The 21,593-nt window shown below is 41.6% G+C and overlaps 1 protein-coding gene across 1 annotated transcript in view; it reads right to left on the reverse strand.

The window, feature by feature from the left end:
* SOX10 (SRY-box transcription factor 10) overlaps positions 1-17,239 on the reverse strand; it is a 41,764-nt gene extending 24,525 nt beyond the window's left edge. Inside the window, exons 1-2 of the mRNA XM_030208205.1 lie at positions 17,138-17,239; positions 14,200-14,639 (exon numbers count right to left, since the gene is read on the reverse strand). Of these exons, the coding sequence (XP_030064065.1) occupies positions 14,200-14,582 (383 nt within the window). The 5' untranslated portion in view covers positions 14,583-14,639; positions 17,138-17,239. The remainder of the gene's footprint in view (positions 1-14,199; positions 14,640-17,137) is intronic.
* Positions 17,240-21,593: the final 4,354 nt, after the last annotated feature.

Raw genomic sequence — 21,593 nt, forward strand, 5'->3', positions numbered from 1 at the left:
TCACTTCTCATCTACCTACCGGCTTTTACCATCTCCCTCTCATTCCCTCTCCAGCATTCCCATTGCCCTATCTCTCCCCTCCCTAGTCTCCTAAATCCATCCCCCAGCCTTTCACCCAATTCCTTATTCCCCCATTCCTATCCTCTGTACTCACCCTCTTAGTCCTCATCTACCTTCCACTGCATCTCATCACCCTATCAGTCCCAGCTTTATCCCTGGATCTCCTTCTTTCCCTTTCCAAGTCCATTCTTCTATCTCTTAGCCTGTACTCCATGTCCTATTGTGTCTCTTTCATCATCTTTTTAACCCCATTTGCATCCTCACTCAACCCTTTCAGAGACCCCTCCCCAGTACCCCAATACCTTTTCAATGCATCTCGTCCTCTCTCCAGTCTTCCAGGTCATTCACATCATGTCTCAACCTTTCCCCATACATCACCTACTTTTCTTGGCCCTCTTCTCTTGTCCCTTTTTTCACACCCTAACTCTCCCAACCCATCGATATATCCACACTCATACTTCAAATTGCCAAATACTCACTATCCCCTCAAAATTCCCACTTTTCTTATCCATAATTCCCTGCTCTGCAACACTATCCCATTCAATCACCATGTCCCAGTCGTCTTCTGCTCTGCCTCCCTTCTTCCCCATCCCACCCACTCCATCCCCTAGTCATCTCCATCTTCTGATCTGTCCCTGTTCTTCACCCCTTAGTCATCTTCTCCCCGTCCCACCCTGTAATCCTATCCAGTTTTTGCTCTGTTCCCCCTCCTCACTACACCCTCTAGCTTCATCCATCTTCTGCTCTATTCCTCATTCCCTTCACCCACACCACCTAGCCCTATCTTCTGCTCTGTTCCCCTCCCCCCACCCCATCCTTAGACCCATCCATTTACTCCGCTCCCTGTCTCCCACCCACACCCCTAGCCCCATCCATCTTCTACTACACTCCCCTCCCCTCACTCACACCCCCTAGCCCATCCATCTTCAGCTTCATTTCTTTTCCCCAATTCACATCTCTAACCTTGTCCACCTTCAGCCCTGTTCCCCTTTCTCTCACCCACATCCCTAGCCCCCATCCATAATCTGTTCCATTCCCCTCCCCTCCACCTGCATCCTTAGCCCCATCCATCATCAGTCCTGCCAGTGGGTTGTGCTATCACATTTTCAATAGTGAGGGAGAGGCAAGCTCTACAGGACTCCAGGGAACCTGCCTGTCCCTAGTGCTTGAAAACACAATATTTAAGCACCACCCCCCACTGGCAGCAATGGAATTGGAGGACTCCCGCTCAGCTTAGAGGGAACAGTGCTCCCTTCTGTGTGAGTGAGCCTACCCTTCCTGTTTCCAGTGTAACTAGCAGCAAAATCTGTACAAAGGATCCAGCCAATGGGAAGACAGTGGAGGCAAAACATACAGAGAATCAATACAAATATAAACACACACACAGATATACCCATGCACAGATCACGCATATGTACATACATACTAGTCCCCACACACACAAACAAAGTTGAGGCTCATTTTCAAAGTACATAGACTTACAAAGTTCCATAGGTTCCTATTGGCTCATTTTCGAAAGAGAAGGATGTCTATCTTTCGACGTAAAATGGAACGTCCAAATCGGTATAATTGAAACCCGATTTAGGACGTCTCCAACTGCACTCCATTGCAAGGACGGCCAAAGTTCAAGGGGGCTTGTCGGAGGCATAGCGAAGGTGAGACTTGGGTGTGCCTAACACTTGGACGTCCTTGACCTATAATCGAAAAAAACAAGGACGTCCCTGACGAACACTTTCTTACAACTAAGGCACAAAAAGGTGCCTGAAATGACCAGATGACCACCGGAGAGAATTGGAGATGACCTCTCGTTACTCCCCCAGTGGTCACTAACCCCTCCCACCCTCAAAAAGCATCTTTAAAAATATGTCATACCAGCCTCAGATGTCATACTGAGGTCCATGACAGTGCATGCAGGTCCCAGGAGCAGTTTTAGTGGGTACTGCAGTGCACTTCAGACAGGCGGACCCAGGCCCATACCTCCCCTTACTTGTTACATTTGTAGAGGAAAGAGCGAGCCCTCCAAAACCCACCAGAAACCCACTGTACCCACATCTAGGTGCCCCCTTCACCTGTAAGGGCTATGGTAGTGGTAAACAGTTGTGGGTAGTGGGTTTTGGGGGGCTCAGCACACAAGGTAAGGGAGCTAAGTACCTGGGAGCAATTTATGAAGTTCACTGCAGTGCCCCCTAGGGTGCCTGGTTGGTGTCCTGGCATGTCAGGGGGACCAGTGCACTATAAATGCTGGCTCCTTCCATGACCAAATGGGTTGCATTAGGACGTTTTTGACATGGACATCTTTAATTTCAAAAATCGCCGAAACTCAGAAATGTCGATGTCTAGGGATGACCAAATCTAGGGACGTCCAAATTTAAGGATTTGGACATCTCTGATGGTATTTTCAAAACAAAAGTTGGATGTCCATCTTGTTTTGAAAATACGGGTTTCCCCGCCCCTGGATTTCGCCGTTTTGCATGGACGTCCAAATCGCAACTTGGACGTCCCTTTCAAAAATGCCCCTCCATGTAACTTTGTAAGTCTAAGTGCTTTGAAAATATGTCTCAAAGCAGATATTTATTTATTTGTAACACTTATACCCAGGGCTTTTTTTGTGGGGGTACTTGGGGGTACTGAGTACCGGCACCTTTTCCACTGTCTGCTAAAATTGACCCAAGGACCCCAAGTTTTAATGAAAGAACTCAGGCTCTACACACCAATTCTGCCTTGTCATAGGTTCTGTGACTGGTTGCAGGGGGCCTGGCTATTGTGGGGTGGATCCCTGAAGGGTGGCCTAGAATTTGAGTACTGGCACCTTTTTTGCTAGAAAAGATGCACTGCTTATACCCCACGTTTTCCCACTTATTAGCAGGTACAATGCGGATTACATAGAATATCAGGTTTACAAAGTGACTTAGAAAGGATATGGCTGTAATATAGTGGATAAAGAGGTGATTGTTTAGATGAGGGTAGGTAAGGTGGGTAAGGGAGGAGGATGGTAGAGGTAGGGTAGATATGTATACTCTCACACACAAACATACATAGAGGAGATGGAAAGAATTTCAGAAGCCACGCTTTGTATACTTTCCACACTTGTTACTTAACATATGCAGGGCACATGGGAAATACTGAGACTGCATTGCATGACAATATTATATTATGCTGAAGCTACAATAGAGTGCCAAAGGCATGCATTGGTACTGCCTTTTTTGTGTCATCAGTATACACTCTTGTACCTGTAGACAGTGGAATCTGATGGGCCAATATTTTGCCCAACACAGCATCAGTAACTAGAGAGCTTGAGGGTGGAGCCAGAGATGGACTTTTTTTGTAGGACTGGATTTAAGAGATTGTTGCCCAAGGCAGGACTGGAGAAAGTAGCTGGAAGGGGGAACAGAGTATCAGTGTGCTTCTCCTTTTGAAGTACATGCCTCTACAGCAAGGGTTCTTAACTAAGTCCTTGGAACACAATCCAGCCAGTCTGATTTTCAGAATATCTATAATGAATATGCATGAGATAGATTTGCATGCACTGCCTCCACTGTATGCAAATCTGTCCCATGCATATTCATTGTGGATATACTAAAGACTTGACTGGCTGGGTGTTTGCCAAGTACTGAGTTGAGAACCACTGCCCTGACATAAAGGGTAAGCCCTCTTCTGCCTGGGTATTTGGTGACTTCACAGTTTGACAACCTAGACAATTAATTGCTTGTGTTGCCTATGCCTAATCTACACTTTCTTGTTTGATCCCCTCCAACTAAAAAGGTGTTTTGCTGCCCCTGCTTTTATCAAATTATCAATTTAAGAAGCAGTAGTAGCATTTATTCTCCTTTAGTCAGCCCTGATTTTCTGCATTCTTCTTCAAAGCCCCCCTCTGCTCTCCGGAATGAAATGTTCTTATCCAAATTCAAAGCTGCTTTAAAATGCATTTATTTGCTCTAGCATTCCCAAGGTTTTTGGTGAATCCTCAGTAGGGGACTCTGTATTATTTTTTTAAACTCTCTCTACTTTCTTTTCGTTCTTCTCTTTCTATCATATGCATTTGTAGTTCCTTTCTGATTTCCTGTTATGAATTGTTCACCGCTTTGATTTTGAGTGAAAGGCGGTATATCAAATGCCAGCTAAATTAAACGATATCAAGAAATTGTTACCCAGCTCTCAATAATTTTTCTTAATTTCTTTTGTATTTAAAGGTATTCAAAAACATCTATCACGTTGTATAGGATCCTTCAGATTCCCCTGTCACCACCACACAGGCTAATATTGTGAGCCAGGCACTTTTATGGTGGGCAGGCATTCCTCATTTGATCCACAAATTTAATACCAGTTAAATCAATATTTTTTATCATATTTTTTCTTTTACTTAAAACATAAGCACTTAGCTTCAATATGTAGCGTCATCCAAGACTCCTTTCTCAAAATACTTTGATCAGCTATTCATTCATCTCAGAGATATCATAGCTAAATTAAACTAAACACAGATCTACTGTGCTGTTCCTTAGGCAGAAAAATGTTGGGGGTAGTAAAGTTCTGAGGTCACAAAATATGTTGGATATGTGGCATAGCACTCCTTCACTTGCCCTTTTAGAAAGTACAGTTACCCATGTCTTACTAAAGAAAATAAATGTTCTCAGCCCTGGCACTTTACAGCACAGAAAGGGAAGTTCTTCAGTCGACATTTCATTGGTATCTCACTGGCATTAGCATTTGCACTGTATGTACCTTTTTAATACTCCAAACAAACAAAAGAGACACCCTTAGCTCTAAATGAAGGACAATATTAATAAATAGCAAAGAGTTGGAGATAGATTTCCAGAAGGCATTTGACTCCTCAGGATATTTAAAAGCATGGGATAGGAGGCAGTGTCCTATTGTGGAAAACAAAAAATAGAAAGAAATGATCAGTTTTCCAGCTGGAATAGGGTCAGTAATAGTGTGTCCCTGGGATATCTGTACTGGGACTTGTACTGATTAACATATTCATATATGATCTAGAGAAAACAGCAATCAATGAGTGAGGTGATCAGATTTACAGATGACACAAAATTGTTCAAAATCTTTAAAACAGCAGAGGATTAAGAGGACCTATAGAAGGATCATATGAGATTAGGAAATAGGGTATCTAAATGGCAGATGAAATTTAATGTAAAGCAAAGCATATAGGGAAAAATAATTCTAATTCTAGCTACAAAATACAGTATTCTGAGTTTGGAGTCCAGATCCAGCTGTGCCCATGAGTCAGATTTGAGTCCTGATGACCATGCAATAAGGGACCCCCCCCCCCCCCCCCTTGTAGTTTTCTTGGCATGATGTTGGAGTGGTTTGCCATTGCCCTTTTTCTTGAGGCATGGAAAGTTAATTGACTTGCCCAAGGCCTCATGGAGTTGCTGTGGATTTGAACCTGGACCTTCTGATTCCTAGCTTGCTGCTCTAACCATTAGGCTACTCCTCCACTCCATTTTAGAAATCATCACCCCCCCCCCCCCAAAAAAAAAAAAAGAAGATCTAGGAGTTATTGTGGACAATATGCTTAAATTTTCAGCCCAGTACAAGAATGGGGAACACAACTGAGAATAATATCATTATGCTTCTGTATAGATTCTTGGTCCAACCATATCATGAGTATTGGTCCCTCCATCTCAAAAAGAATATAACTGAACTGGAAAAAGTTCAGAGAAGGGTGATAAAAGGGATTGAAAATCTCTTTTATGAAGAAAGGTTAAAAGGTTTAGGGCTCTTCAGCTTGGAAATGAGATGTGAGAGGGGGTATGATAGAAGTTTATAATATCACGAGTGGGTTGGAATGGTTAAATAGGGAATGGTTGTTTAACCTTTCAAATAACACTAAAACAAGAGGACCCTAACAACCAGCAGATTAAAAACAAATTGTGGAAAATATTTTTTCATGCATTGTATAATCGTTGCTATAGAATCTGTTGCCGGAGGATATCAAGGCAACCAACACAGTGGGATTCAAAGAGATTTACAGAAGTTCCTGGAGGAAAAGTCTATAAAAAGTTATTCAGCCAGGATAACTTGGGTGCGTCAACACATATACCTTGAAATGAGCTATGAGAAACAGATCTACTTTTGGGGATCTGCTGGATACTTGTGACCCAGACTGGCCACCATCAGAGTAAGAATGCCAGGCTCAATGAACCTTGGTCTGACTCAGCATGGCTTATCTTATGTAGATAAATGTCTTCTGTAATGCCTGTATTAGGGGCATGTGGTCCAGTAGTATCTATTTCCTATAGCACCACTAGCCTTAGAGAGATAGTGAGCCAGATATTCTACGGAAAGAGAACAGCTTCCACTTCTTTCTTTGGACTAATATTTTGAGACTCTCTTAAGTGAGCTGAGATGAGATAAAATAAACTTCTCATCCGAGGCTAACATAGTGCCCAAGAAATCTGTGAGACTGAGAGATTACAAACCTGTTTGTCTGAAAGAACAAGGGCTGAGGTATTTTTGTAATACTCAAGGGAAGAAGCTTGTGATTTCCGAAATGGATCTGAGCACAGAGTCCAGAAGAGTAGATTTGAAAGGGGAGGTGAGCTGTATATATCTTTATATCTATGTTTTGGAAGAGTTTGAATATAGTAGCTACTGCCACAAATAGGAAAGTTTGTGGAAACTCGAAGCAACAGATGGCATGTCCTTTGCTATGAGAAATCACATAGCATGTGTTTCCTTCATATTGAAGGTACAACTAATCATTTTCATGATTTAAACAGAGTCTGTGCCTATGCTCAGTTCCATATCTCAGTAAAGCCATTGACAAGATGGAAGGCTTTCATGGAAAGGTCACTAAAATGATGACAGGTGTGTAGTACAAAACCTTCAAAGACACAAAAAAGGTACTCATTGGAGGAAAGAAAGGAAAGGGGGATATGATAGAAATATTTCAAATATCTGATAAATGATATTTTCCATAAAAAGGAAGCAGATGGACAAGGAGTTATGATCTGAAGGTACAGGGAGGAAGTTTTCAGAAGAAGCATATTTCTTTGTCAAGAGTATAGTGTATGCCTGGAATAATCTAATCTAACCTTGAGCTTATTCCCAAAGAGTCTGAAGTGAATTACAAATAAGATAGCCAATGCAGTCAATTAGGAATTGCAATATTAAAAAATTAACAGATTTAATGAGTCAAATATTTGTAGAACAAAGATGTTTTCAAATACTTTCAAAAGGTTAGATAAGAGGGCTGCTGTTTGATGAACAAGGGTAAGCTATTCCAAACATGAGCAGCTTGATAGGAGAAAGAACTCTCCAAAATCTGTTTTAAATGAATACCTTTGACGCTTGATAAGTTTAACAAACCACAATCTTGAGAGTGAAATGTTCAAGTAGACATTGGTCTTTCCAATAGCTTAATCACATGCTCAGAAGTTAAATCTCATCCTGCCCCCATATCCCTTCGTCTTCTCATTCCCCACACAATTTGTATTACTGTAAAATGATGTGTCTACATCTTTTGTTATCTCTGATACACCTTATTCCCTTTTATTGTAAGCCGCACTGAGCCTGCCATTGAGCGGGAAAGAGCGGGGTATAAATGCTACAAATAAATAAATAAATAAATAAATAAATAAATAGAACCTTAAAAATCAAACAGACAGTTTTGAAAATAGTCCAGGCTAGGATTAGAAGCCAGTGAAGATTTATCAGTAAAGGTGAAATGTGATCACATCTTTTGCAGAAAAAAAAATCATCCTAGCAGTTGTGTTTTGTAACAGCTGAATCTTTTTCTGAAGTTTATTAGATATCTCAGAATAAAGAGAATTGTGATAGTCCAACTGGGAGAGAATCAAAAGCTGGATCAATAATGTAAATTGGCCTTCCTGAAAATAAGGCCAGACTAAACTAAACTGTTTAAGCTTAATAAATACTTTTCTAAATAGGTTTTTAGTCTTGGGTTTGAATGTCAAGGAGAAGTATAAAATTGCTCCCCAAACTCCTCATCATGTCTTACCACCAACTCTTGAAAAGCTTTCTACATAGAAAAAGTCACCATGACCTAACAGATCAACCACTGGAACATGTACTATAAAGTTACTAAACTGCAGCATTTTAGTTTTATTTACATTAAGGGCCTCTTTTATCAAGCCACACTAGCGGTTCCTGTGCGGCAATGCCAACAGAGCCCATTCAAAGTGAATGAACTTTGTCAGCATTACTGCGCCAGGAGCCACTAGCGTGACTTGAATAATCCACAGTCGCCAAAACTAGTGAGGTGGTTGTCCAAAACATTTAGGGATCCTTTTATAAAGCCTTGCTAGTGATTTCAGTGCAGCAAATGTAACAAAGCCCATTCAATTGCAATGGGCTTCATCACATTAGCCACGCTGGAATTGCTAGCGTGGCTTTGTAAAAAGAGCCCTTAGCCATTCTGCACTCCTTGATGTTAGGTTTGCAATCATGTCTGCTCCATGCAGGTTACCTTTAGCTTTCTTTGACAATACATTCAGAGCCACCATTTTTTATCCCCTGGCTTCTACTCTCCCCTCTTTGGTTCTCTCAAGTTTCATACAAAAGGAGCCTACACTCATATTTAAATTCTTTCAATTTTTTGTTTGCCATTACCTCTGCTAGTACTGTATAATATTTTTATGAGCTCATTAGGCTTGGTTGTGTTGAGTGATGGTGTATATTTTTTTCCTGTGGAGATGACATCCCAGTGGTTCCAGTAACATAGTAACATAGTAGATGACGGCAGAAAAAGACCTGCACGGTCCATCCAGTCTGCCCAACAAGATAACTCATATTTGCTGCTTTTTGTGTATACCCTACTTTGATTTGTACCTGTGCTCTTCAGGGCACAGACCGTATAAGTCTGCCCAGCACTATCCCCACCTCCCAACCACCAGCCCCACCTCCCACCACCGGCTCTGGCACAGACCGTATAAGTCTGCCCAACACTATCCCAGTGTTAGTGTTGAGTAAAACAATTGCAAAAGAAATAAAATATATTAGCAGAATAAATGGAGCCCAGCAGCAGGCTATAAACCAAAGAGATCCACGATCAAATCTCCACAGTACTTCTTGAGGCCTTCGGCAAGTCGCCTAAACCTCCATTGCTCTCGGTACAAACTTACATTATAAGCCCTCTGGGAACAGCAAAATACCTACTGCACTGGAATGTAACTCACCAAGGTGTGAGCTAAACAAATTGCCCACCCTCTCTGCAGCTAAAAGTACATGCTAATGATTCTTTAAGGGGCAGATGATCACAACTCCAGTGCTATTCTGAATAGAGCCATAAAAATAGCACCAGAATAGCACAGAAGGACAATGCCCTGATGCTGAAAGCTAATGAGATGTAAATATAGGCGTGCTGATAACTTTGAGCATTAGGGAGTTTGGCAGGAAGACTGTGCTTGGGGCATGCACAGAAGAGTTGAGCAGTAAGCTCAGCTCCTGCGCACATGCATCTGGTAAATCCCGAACATGAAGCACAGATTGGCATCTGTTTTCTGCAGCCTAAATATATGTGTTTAATTTTTTTTTTCTGGATGCATATATTTAGCTGCAAGTAACAGACACCAATGTGCGCTTTGGGTTGTTTTTTTTTTTTTAAGCATGGCCGCTTTAAAATTTAGGTGTAGGGCAAGAATGCCAATGTGTGCTTCATGTTTGGGTTTGTTGTTTCTCATAACCAGCGCTCAAGGGCTCGCAGAGGCTTCCTTCTGCTTCCAAAAGCAATCAAAACTGATAGATTTTGCAGAAAGAAGCATGATAGAAGCATGAGAATCATGGGAAATCCTCTCTTCCAACACCCTAACATCTGCTCAGACCTGGTGTTATTTTTTACAGCGGTAAGGCACCTTTGTTTCGGGTGCCCTTTTCGGATCATTGGGGAGGAACACAAAATGACCTCATTTAAATGAGCTTGGCTACATTTGCATGCTATCTGTACTAAGGCCTGGCGCGCTCATTTGCTGCACTAAACCCCTCTGATCATTCTGCAATGGTAAATTTATTTTATTTTTTGTTACATTTGTACCCCGCGCTTTCCCACTCATGGCAGGCTCAATGCGGCTTACATGGGGTAATGGAGGGTTAAGTGGCTTGCCCAGAGTCACAAGGAGCTGCCTGTGCCTGAAGTAAAGGTGCTAGTATGGTACTAGCACCCGTGTTTACTTTTGATCTTTGGCACCTGAGTTTTTAGTGAGGTTGTCAGGATTCATTGTTTTGCTTTGACTGCAAAATCCTGATCATATAACATGGTTGTAATACATAGGATAGAATGTGAATATGAGTACAAAGGCACCCAGGTTTGCCAATGAAGTTAAGTTTCTTTGGCTGCCTGAGACCTATGCTGCATATTAATTAAATTTGGTATCAAATTGTTTGTTGGAACTACAGTTAGGATGAAAAAACCCCAGCAATACTATTTTTACAGTGAAAATCAGCACAGCAGTGCTCAGCAGTAGGGACTGAGTTGAAATGCAGCATCACAAAGCTAATTCAATTTCTATGGTGTCTTTCACTCAACTACAATCCCAAGTCACTTTGCAGTCCTTGCACATCAGGGTATGCAGCCACCTCAGGGGTGGATGTTTATGCAGAGGGTTTTACTCTAACACCCCTTCCTTCTAATAGGCAGAGAGGAGATGATCTTGTTACCACTGACATCCTGTTACAGCTGGCTAAGCCAAGGCAGGGAGATAGAAGGTGATTTTTCCAAGGTCACACTGAGAGTCGGTGACACAGCAAGGTTTATACAATACACAGGTAGTCTGCCAAGTACCAGTCCCTGCCAAAAAAAAAAAAAAGCCACTTTACACTGTCTCTATGTTTCTGCACCAGAACTGCACTGGGGCAGCAAAAGAAACGGAGACCTTTTCTGTGGGAAACAGATAATGGGAGTGAGGCACTGCAAAGGAATTTACCAATTCACTTCAGAACCGAAAAGAAAATATTAGGGGTGTACATTATTTATTTATTTATTTAGATTTTGCTCACACCTTTTTCAGTAGTAGCTCAAGGTAGTTGGCATGCATTTCATTATTTAATGTACCTTAAAAAATTTAATACATTATTTAGATTGTAAGCTCTTTTGGGCAGGGTCTGTCTCTTTGTATCAGTTGTTCAGCGCTGTGTGCGTCTGGTAGCACTATACAAATGCTAATAATAATAGTACAAGCATAACTGATTTAACACAGATTAACAGATGAATGAATGCGCATTGTCAATTTGCCTGTGTTGTAAATTTCTAACATGCATTAAACTTTTTTTTAGTACAATGAATGTATGAAACAAGTTGAAAAGAAGTCCAAAACTTGGGGGGGGGGGGGGGGGGGGGAGGCCGAAGGAACTGAAAACAAATAAAAGATTTTTGCCCTGTTCACATCCATAGACGCTATCATAGTCTCATTTCAATTAGGACTGGCTTGGGATTTCCTAGCATTCTTCCCTACGGGGATTAATGAGCAGCAAAAGGATAGAAAGATTAAGGAAGAGAGAGAACACATGCAGGGAGTGGCAGAGATAGGACTGGGAACCTTATGTCACTTATTTAGCAAGTCACTCGCTGTGTGTCTCTGTAAAATCTAAGGGCAAAGTTGAGGGAAGCAACAAACCAGATTTTTTTTTAATTGCAGCAAAAAAAAAAAAAAGAAAACTCTTACAAAATAAGAGGCCCTTTTACTAAGCTGCACTAAAAAGGGGCCATGCGCTCTGATTAACGCATGGGTTTTACCCCACATGCTGAGGCCGCATTTCTATTTTTTTCTATTAATGGCCAGACGCTAATGTCCTAATTAATATGTGGCCATTACAGCATGAGCCTTTACCAACACCTATTTGGTAGGTAGAAAAGGCTAACCATGCGCTAATTGATTGGTGTGCGGCAATGTAGCTGAGCTAACTGATTAGCCCTAGGCATGCCTACTCTCCGCTCCCAAACATACCCAAAGTATTTTTTAGCACTGGGGAAGTGTGCGCAGATGTTTGAAATACTGCAGGGTGCCTGAGCGTGTCCCTCATTTTGGTGCACAGGAAGCACACTGTTGTGCTTACTACTACGTAGTAACAGGACCCCAAAGTTATTATTGGAAAAAATAATAGTTTTTCTTTTAACAACCTCCAAAAGAGATATGAACATAATTTTCCCAGTAGGAGAAAAAAGTTAATCACCTTTCCTATTTCTCAGACCTTTGGAAAGTGTGCTGATCAGTACTAGGATTCATTCCTCAAAAAAGGCACCCCTAGGCTATTGACCATTAATTAATGAATGGAATGCTAGGACACGTATTGAAATGCCATATCATTTTCATAAGTATTGTCATTTACTACTCCCAATCATTGTTCCTTTTAAACTTCCCCAGTTCCAGACAGCTCGCTGTGCCTTCTCTTTTCAAAATCTCATTGTTTAAGTTTTCTTCATACTTGTAAAAAATATTATATGCATTTCTAGTCTTAATTATTGTAAACCACATACAACGGAATAATTAACATTCGGATTATGTGGGCTATAAGCACCAATAAATAAACAAACATGTGCTTTTAGTAAATTGTCTATAGTAACTCCCAGACCTATCATCCCGGCTCTTCTGACTTTTCTTGCAGCTTCCAGAGCATTATAAAGAAAGAATTAGTACTCAGTTATTAAAGGGAAGGGAAGGGAAATGATATACTGCCTTTCTGAGGTTTTTGCAACTACATTCAAAGCAGTTTAAGGTACTTATTTTGTACCAGGGGCAATGGAAGGTTAAGTGACTTGCCCAGAGTCACAAGGAGTTGCAGTGGGAATTGACCTCAGTTCCCCAGGATCAAAGTCCACTGCACTAACCTCTAGGCCAAGGGGGAGATTTTTTTTTTGTTACATTTGTACCCTGCACTTTCCCACTCATGGCAGGCTCAATGCAGCTTACATGGGGCAATGGAGGGCTAAGTGACTTGCCCAGAGTCACAAGGAGCTGCCTGTGCCTGAAGTGGGAATTGAACTCAGTTCCTCAGGACCAAAGTCCACCACCCTAACCACTAGGCTGTCTTGCCACTGCCCACATTGTGCCTCCTGGGTCCATAAGGTATCTGGTCAGACAGAGAGTTCACAGAGGACAGTTACACAATGCAGAGAAGAGCTTCACAGATCTTAAGGAGTGAGGGAAAGTAAAGCCAGTCCTGGTTTGTTTTTTCCCTATTACTTTGCCTTGCCGCCATCCCATCCGAATATGATCTATGAATCCTGGAAGGCGGAAGGAATTGAGGGCCTTCATCAAGAGGATCTCTTTTAACACTGTCAAGATCTGTTCTGTGATTGCATCAGATTGCTCCCCAGTGCTGGAAGCATCAGTCTTAAACTCCGAACCCTGACACATTGGCTTAGGACACTTCCAAACTTGGATCTGTCATGAAAGTCTATGATTCAAACCACAGAGTTACCTGACCAACACTAGAGAGCCATTTTTTCCCAGTGTCATTTTTCTGAGTTTAAGGGGTAATCTGGTGACAGAGGAACCATGTTCCCTCTGTTAGGGGGTCTTTTACTAAAGCTTAGCTCAGTTATCTGAAGCAGGGCCCGATAACTTAAACTAAGCTTTAGTAAAAGACCCTCTCAGTTTCCTACCGTCAAGCAAGGTAGAGGTGTAGGAGGTTAGCTGCTCAGATCCACATTAAAATGTTTTGGGCTTTGGTTTTTTTATTATTTACTGTAAGAAAATACTTTCAATTTCATTTAAAAAAATCTATTTTTGAAATAAAATATCCTGTGCTAAAAGGTGATATTATTATTAGGCACAATAATAGAAAAAAAGGAGAGAGAGAGAGAGAGAGAGAGAGAGAGAGAGAGAGGGAGAGATAACTACAAAAAGTTTGGGGTAGGGAAAATGATAAAGAAAAAGGGTGAGAGGAAAAATGCTAGAAAGAAGAGGGAGATAAAGAAGGAAGAGAGAACAGCATTAAGGGTTTAAAAAAAAAAAAAATCTGATCTGAGATAGAGAGAAAGAGAATAGACAGAAGCGGAAAGGAGAGAAAAAGGAAAAAATGAAAGAAGGGAGGAAGGAAAGCATAAGAGGGAAGAATGACGGAGAGGGAAAAAGAGGGGAGAAACACAGGGGAGGTGCTCCACATTCTTTTCTGCCCCCCCCCCTTCAGAGATTTCCCCTCCCCTATTAGAGCCCAGTGTGTCCTCACCTCCAGAGTTTTCCCAGGGTCTTGCTGAGCTCAGCATTGTGCAGGTGTGGATACTGGTCTGCCAGCTTGCGACGTGCTGCTTGTGCCCACACCATGAAGGCGTTCATGGGCCTCTTTACATGTGGCTTGGACTTATTGCTGCCACTGGTGCGCACAGGCATGGGCACCAGTGTCCAGTCGTAGCCACTCAGCACCTGGGTAACAGCCTCCCGGATGCACACAGGAAACTTCTCATCCTCAGACTCCAGTTCATGCTGCTCCTTCTTCACCTTGCCTGGGCTGGGATGGCCACAGGGTCCATCTGGACTCAATGGGGCATCACGGGGATCCTCAGAGTCCCCCGGGCTCAATTCAACCTCAGAGAGGCTCTGCTCATCGGCCATGGTGACAAACTCTACAGACTCCTCTCTGTTCCCTCCAGTAGATGTGCACCTGAGGAACTAGATGAGAAAAAAAATGTAATGAATATAAGTTACCAAAGTCATTGTGTTCTGGAGCGTTCTGAATTTAGCTAGTTGGGTGAAAGGAGTGGAATGAGAATATGTTTTTCATTCATCCATGCAAAGCGGTGACAAAGTTGTGTTATCAAAGTGTAGTGCCTGCAAGTGGTGTGTGTGTGTGTGTATGTGTGTGAGTGTGGCGGGGGGGGGGGGGGGGGAGCATTATCGTTAGATGCCCCCAGTTGAAAACCAGCAGTTACTAACATATACTAATGCTGTTACTGTGTGTTATTTATAATTAAGTCCCACTGTATAAAATTGCATGTTAACAGCATTAATGCATTAGTACACACTAATATGGTAGTAGCTCTAGCTGCAGGTTAACTAGAGGTTTAAATGCAATAGAACATAGGACATAGTATTACAATAGCATTTATGGGAACTCGCCTCCTCTTGAGCGGCATCAAGAAGAGAATTATTTCATGTTTTGCAAAGAAGCAGAGGCTTGGCTGTTCTTGATGGTATTAAGTTAGTTCCAGTTTCCCCACTGACCTGTTGCGTATTATTTGTGAAGAGGAATTAGAGAGGCCAGTTAATTCATAGATCATATAGAAATATTCTTACTAACCTGCAATTTCAGGGTAGATTATTAGAGACTACTAGAGGGGGACTTTTATAAACGATTAGTGCATATTATTTGCAACAGGGCCCATAGGAATAAAATGGGCCCCGTGGCAGATAACACGCACTAATCATTAGTAAAGGCTCCCTATGTCTGTTATGATTTCCTACCTTTGGGAGGAGAATGGGCTGTATTTTATGATTATGTATTACACCGTGTTTGTGTAAACTGTGTGTATAAAATGTTTATATTATATTACATAATATTCTTTATGCGGGATGTAGTATACAGACAATTTGTAAACATTCTCTGCTCTATATTGATAAGGGGTGTAATTAAACTGAATATAAATAAATACATATTATATATATATTTTTTACAGCCTGCTGCCAAGAGCACAAGCCCTGTGTAAAAAAATGAAATATTCACCAAATATTATTTTTTGAAATCTGCCACATCAGCAGGTTGGAGTCAGTGGGCTATTATAGTCAATTAATGCCTGGTAAATCTGGCCACTGATTGGCTAGTGTTTTCCAGAGATGTGATGGAAAAGCTTTTGGGGGCTCTCAGGATCCCTTGTTATATTACTTTATTAAAAGAAAGCATCACATCAAGAAGAGCAGAGCTAGCCAGAACCCCGAATAAGAAATGGGAAATTGCTCGTCTCTGTCCCGCAACAGCTGTAGATTTAACTACAGGAATTATTTACCCACAAATAAACCTAATCAACACTTCTTTTTTGCTGCTTTAAACTCACTGCTTGGTACAGAATTACCAAACTCTGCTTTTATCCTGGGCACACGATTTCAAGGTAAAATTAAATGAAAATGCCAAAGGGACACTGGGGAAGGGGGTGGATGTAGGAAATGAAACCAAATAAATGTCCTGAGAATATTAAAGCAGTTTCTTTAGTTTAAAATATCTATGCTTTTTAACCAGGTGACACACGGAAAGCCCCAGAGATCAATTAGCAAAATGTCTCATCAGTGATGAAAAAAGTGCATTCATCAAAATAGCTTAAATAATCTGTGATTTCATACAATGACTTAATAAAGTCTGTAACTGAGGAGAACTAGTTAGGTTACAACACTGCCTGCAAGGCAAACTGACAGAGTAACAGAAAAAAGAAACCCGACATAGGTGGATATTCATTGTTTTTGAAAACAAAAACGACAATTAAGCTTTGCTTTTTAGGATTGGCTGTGCGAGATCGTTTTTATCTGTGTACATGAAAAGGCAAGGGAATGACATCGTTAGCAATAAATTCATTTAAAAAAAAACCAAGAGAGACCAAAACGATTAATGCTCATTATATAATGAAAATAATTCAACAAAAAGGTTTCTATCGCATCCAAGAAGAGCTTGGCTAACGCCCCTTAAAACATCCTCTCATCTAATCCTGATTTCTGTGAGTTTCCTAGAATATTTCCTGCCTTCAAACTACTTTTATAAAGAGCCAACATATTTCTAAAAAAATAAGAAAAGAAAGAACACAAAACCTTTTAAGTGTTAAATTAACAAAACAGTTCATTCATCTGCAGACCTCGGATGGTAAATTTGTATCTCCAAGGGATAATCCAAAGACAATCACCTATTAATGCTCCAGTGGAGATGGTCATTTCCGTGTAAAAGTGGTAAGGAAAAGAATAGAGTGAGAAAGAGAAAAACAAGAAAACCGAAAAGAAGAAATGAAAGAGAAATAGAAGAGGACAAAGTTAAAGAAAAGGGAGAAAATAGAATGGGGAAAACAGAAAGAAGGTAACAGGCAGAAAAAGAAAAGGTAAAGAGAGAAAGACATAATGAGACTAAACAGAAGGGAAGAAAAAAGTGTAAGTGAAAGAAGGAAGGAGGCCAGGTAGAGGAGGGATAAACATACCGATTGTGAGTTGTGCAGTGGGCGCTATAAGCCCTGAAATCCTGTGATTATAGTAATTTTCCTTCCCAATAGCTCCTCTGTTCTCTGAGCTCTATGGATCAGTGTTTGACTGAATAGCCCTGCTGTAAAAGTGCCATTCCTCCACCGATGGGGTTTCTAAAACCTCACTGCTTCGATTTCTCCTCCTTAGATTGGCCAGTTCTTTACCCAAGGGGTGGAGCTGGATTCTTTGCCCAAACTGCACTCATTAATGCAGGGAGTACACAAATCAACTTCATCATTTCAAACTGAGCACTAGTCAGAAAACAGAAATATCTTCAGAAGTTATTTTCTATGGTGGTAATGAAGATCCACCTTCCCCCCCCCACCCCCATGCCTTAAGCCAATTAAATAGTTTCAAAGAATAATATCTATAATACCTGTATTAGCAAAAGACTGATATTATAGAACAGGAGTGGGTAGACTTGGCACACCGGCTTATTTTTAATGGCCCACTTAGCATTGGGAAAATTTCATTACCTCCAGCCCACTGTCCACGGCTGTTTGTGTAATGTCATCATTCAAGGCCCCCAGTATCGACCTTTGGTGATATGCCACATTTGCGCATCATTAAAGTCGGATGAACATTTTCACATTCAGTCATGAAGTTGAAAAAATAACTGCAGAGCTAGGGTTATATTGCAGGATTTTGGCACAAAGTGTGCTCACCACAGACCTGGTGAATACAAACTATTAGTTCTTTGGACCTCAGTCTCCCCTTGCTTCAAACATCTGTCAGATTTTGAGGCAACCTCTGATACTCAGACCTCAGATTCTAGACACACAGCAACTTCCAACACAGTCATGACTCCCAATGTGGCCCTGTGTATCTTGTCCTACACCAGAGGTGGGCAAATCCCCTGCTATTCCATTCCTTGGACCCTATGCTAGAGAATGACATTGGGACAAAATTTGTCCCCATCCCCACCCCGTCTTTGTGTGTTCTGTCTCCCTCCCCACCCTGTCCCCACAGGCCCCATCTCCATCCCCGTCCTGTCCCCTCAAGCCCTGTCTCCATCCCTGCCCCATCCCCGCCTCATCCCTGTGGGCTCTGTTCTCCTCTGCAGAAGCCTCGAACAGTTATGATTTTATATTTAAATCTGTTTATTAAAGTATAAAAAGGAACAATATGCTGTGCAACTGTTGTGTATAAATTACAAATAGAAAACAATAATAACAACAAGCAGCTATAATAACCCTCCCACCACCACCAACCCCAATCCCTTCCAACCCCAACAATAGCTGACTTCTATTACCCCAAGGAATCCTAATCCACCCTGTCAACATGTCCAAGGGTACAAAATACAACCCATTCTCTATGCACTAGAGGGAAGAAATATGCCCTATGAAACACTGTTATGATTTTTTAATCTGTGGATGAATAAGAACTCAACAGTCTCAGGATTTAGTCTAGCTCTCCTGTCTTCCACAGTCCCTCCTGCAATACAAGATGTCTTCATCTTCTAAGAAGATGTCTTCTTAGAAGATGTGCTGGTAGTAGGATGTACAGGATCCCCCATGCAAATTTTGCTAGCTGTGGCCAGCATGTTTCATTGTTTTTCCAAAAAATAAAAATATTGTTTTCATCAATCAAACATACATAACAGTCCAGTTCATTAACAGGCTTCAAAGTAGAAAGTGACATGGGGACAAAGTTTGTTCCCATCGTCACAGGCTCTGTCCCCATCCCCGTCCCTGTCCAGACCCTGTCCTCATGGTATCTGTCCCCGCCCTGTCCCCATGGGCTCTGTCCCTGTCCCCATCCCCATGGTTATTGCATGCCCCTGTCCCCATGTCATTCTCTACCCTATACATGCAGCTCTGCCAATGGTTCTCAATCTTGACCTGCAACAGTCCAACTATTCCAGTACCGAGACCCCATACATAGACCTCAGTCCTGAACTACAGCATCCATTTATTATTCCAGTACTGGGACCCCACATGCACCTCTGCCAAAATACTTCAGTCCTCAACTACTGCATCCATTTCTTCAGTACTGGGACTTCACATACAGCTCTGACAAACACCTCAATGCTGACTTGTGTTACCCCCCTGCAGTTCTAGTATTGAGACCCCACACAGATTTCTGCCAGTGGATCTCAGCCTTGACCTTCAAATTTTGTTTATTTCATATGAAAATGAGATCAATACAAATTCTTGTTTATTCTATGCATATATGTACATGTTGAAATTAACTGAGTAGTTACATGAAACATAGAAAGAATTCATCTTTCACATTGGAAAGTTTTCCTCTGCCTCCCAGGCTTCTTGTTCATCGAGAAGATGATGAATGCATGAAGCAATCTCTCAGTGCAAGTGGCTGAGGTGAAAACAGTAAAAGAATTCAAGGGCATGGGACAGCACAGAGACTCCCTCATTGTAAGTCGGTAAGGGCAACACTGGAGATCAAGTAGAGGTTACAGCATTGCACCAGGATGGGCCTTGATGAGCTTATCTGCTATCAGTTTCTCTGTTTTTTAGGAGAAGGAGTTATATCTCTAGTATCCTGATTAGCGTCTAATTGCTGTGCTTCTGTGTGTGTTGGGTACATGCTTTCCTTAAAGGCTTTCCTATGGTTTCAAATTATTACTAAAATATCTGAACCTGAACCTTTTTCTGTCTGAGTGTTTTTAACACCATCCATAACATTTTATGGAATAGTACCTGCCCACATATTGGACACATGGGACTGGATTCAATAAATGAAGTGGAGGAGTGGCCTAGTGGTTAGAGCACCAGTCTTGCAATCCAGAGGTGGCCGGTTCAAATTCCACTGCTGCTCCTTGTGATCTTGGGCAAGTTACTTAACCCTCCATTGCCTCAGATACAAACTTAGATTGTGAGCCCTCCTGGAACAGAGAAATATCCAGAGAACCTGAATGTAACTCACCTTGAGCTACTACTGAAAAAAGTGTGAGCAAAATCTAAATAAATAAACCAAGTTCCTTGGTCTTACAAAACTGTAACCTGTTTACTTCAGACTCTTGTAAGCCACATTGAAACTACCATAGGGGGGGGGGGGGGGGGGGAAATGTGGGATACAAATGGAGCAATAATAATAAATGGCAACAAAGAAAGAATATGTGCTAGAAAAATCAGTACTCAGTGTCCTTTATAGCAGTGTTTCCCAAGTCAGTCCTGGAGTACCCCCTTGCCAGTCAGGTTTTCAGGATATCCACAATGAATATGCATGGACTTGATTTGCATACACTGCCTCCATTATATGCAAATCTCTTTCATGCATATTCATTGTGGATATCTTGAAAACCTGACTGGCAAGGGGGTACTCCAGGACCGGACTTGGGAAACACTGCTTTATAGAACAGAACCTAGCAGGGATTCTTGCTTCTAACTTTGGACACAATGACTTACGCCAGCTGAAACCTGGGTACTCATTCCCCCAGTTCTATAACACTGCACATAATTCATTGGAACTCCTCTGACCCATTCATGCCCTTCCCATGGCCACACATCCTTTTGGGTTGCACGCCAGAGGATTTGGGCACAGATCGTTATAGAATCGTGTACAGCCAGATCCATGCGCAAATTCTAATTACTGCCAATTAACATCCATAATTGATTATTAGCAGTCAATTATTGATTGTTAACAGCTTAGTAACTAATTTATTTGCACTCCGATCTCAGGATTGCATGCATATTTGGGCATCAAAATTTGGGTGCCATTTAAAGAATCCAGAGGATGGTGACAGAAACTAAAAGGAATTGAATCAGCAGAAGTTTGAAGCCTGTGAGCAGTAATGCCAATCAGGTTTGCTCAAAGCTTCAACTTCTGCTAATTCAGCCCTTTCTGTTTCAAGGTTCACTGTCATTTCTGTCTCTTCCTTCCATGTATCCCATCAGAATTAAGAATCCTAAGTCCTCCCTCTTGTTCGATAGGTTCATTGTATCCATGTCCAAAATGTCCCAATGGTTGCTGAGCTCCATTCTCCTCCTCTTCATCAAACTCTATGCTTGATTTTCAAGGACCTCAGACAAAATGGGCCAGAGTACTTAAAGAATAAGTTAGCCCTTTACACACCTTTGAGACCTCTCAAGGAGCATAACTATCTGTACCCTCATTAAAAGAAATTGTATGATGTGACACCTGCCAGCAAGCCTTCCACAGTCTGGAATTTATTCCCAGAGGGGCTACATCTAATTCGAGACTGTCCGTACTTCAGGAAGCAGGTGAAAGCCTTGGCTCTTCTCCCAAGCCTTTAATGCATAGGGTGACTGACTATACACTCATTCTGCACCTGGACTAGCTTGCTGCAAACCCTATAACTTAGACCAGTTCCCTATATCTTGTTTAACTGTACAAAGAACTTGCCTTGAGTTTAGCCACCCATTTATTTATCCCAACTGACTCTGCATCACTCATCTTGTCCCCATCTACAGTATATAACTGCACTTGGCC

This window comes from Microcaecilia unicolor, chromosome 1, assembly GCF_901765095.1.
Source record: "Microcaecilia unicolor chromosome 1, aMicUni1.1, whole genome shotgun sequence".
NCBI lineage: Eukaryota > Metazoa > Chordata > Amphibia > Gymnophiona > Siphonopidae > Microcaecilia > Microcaecilia unicolor.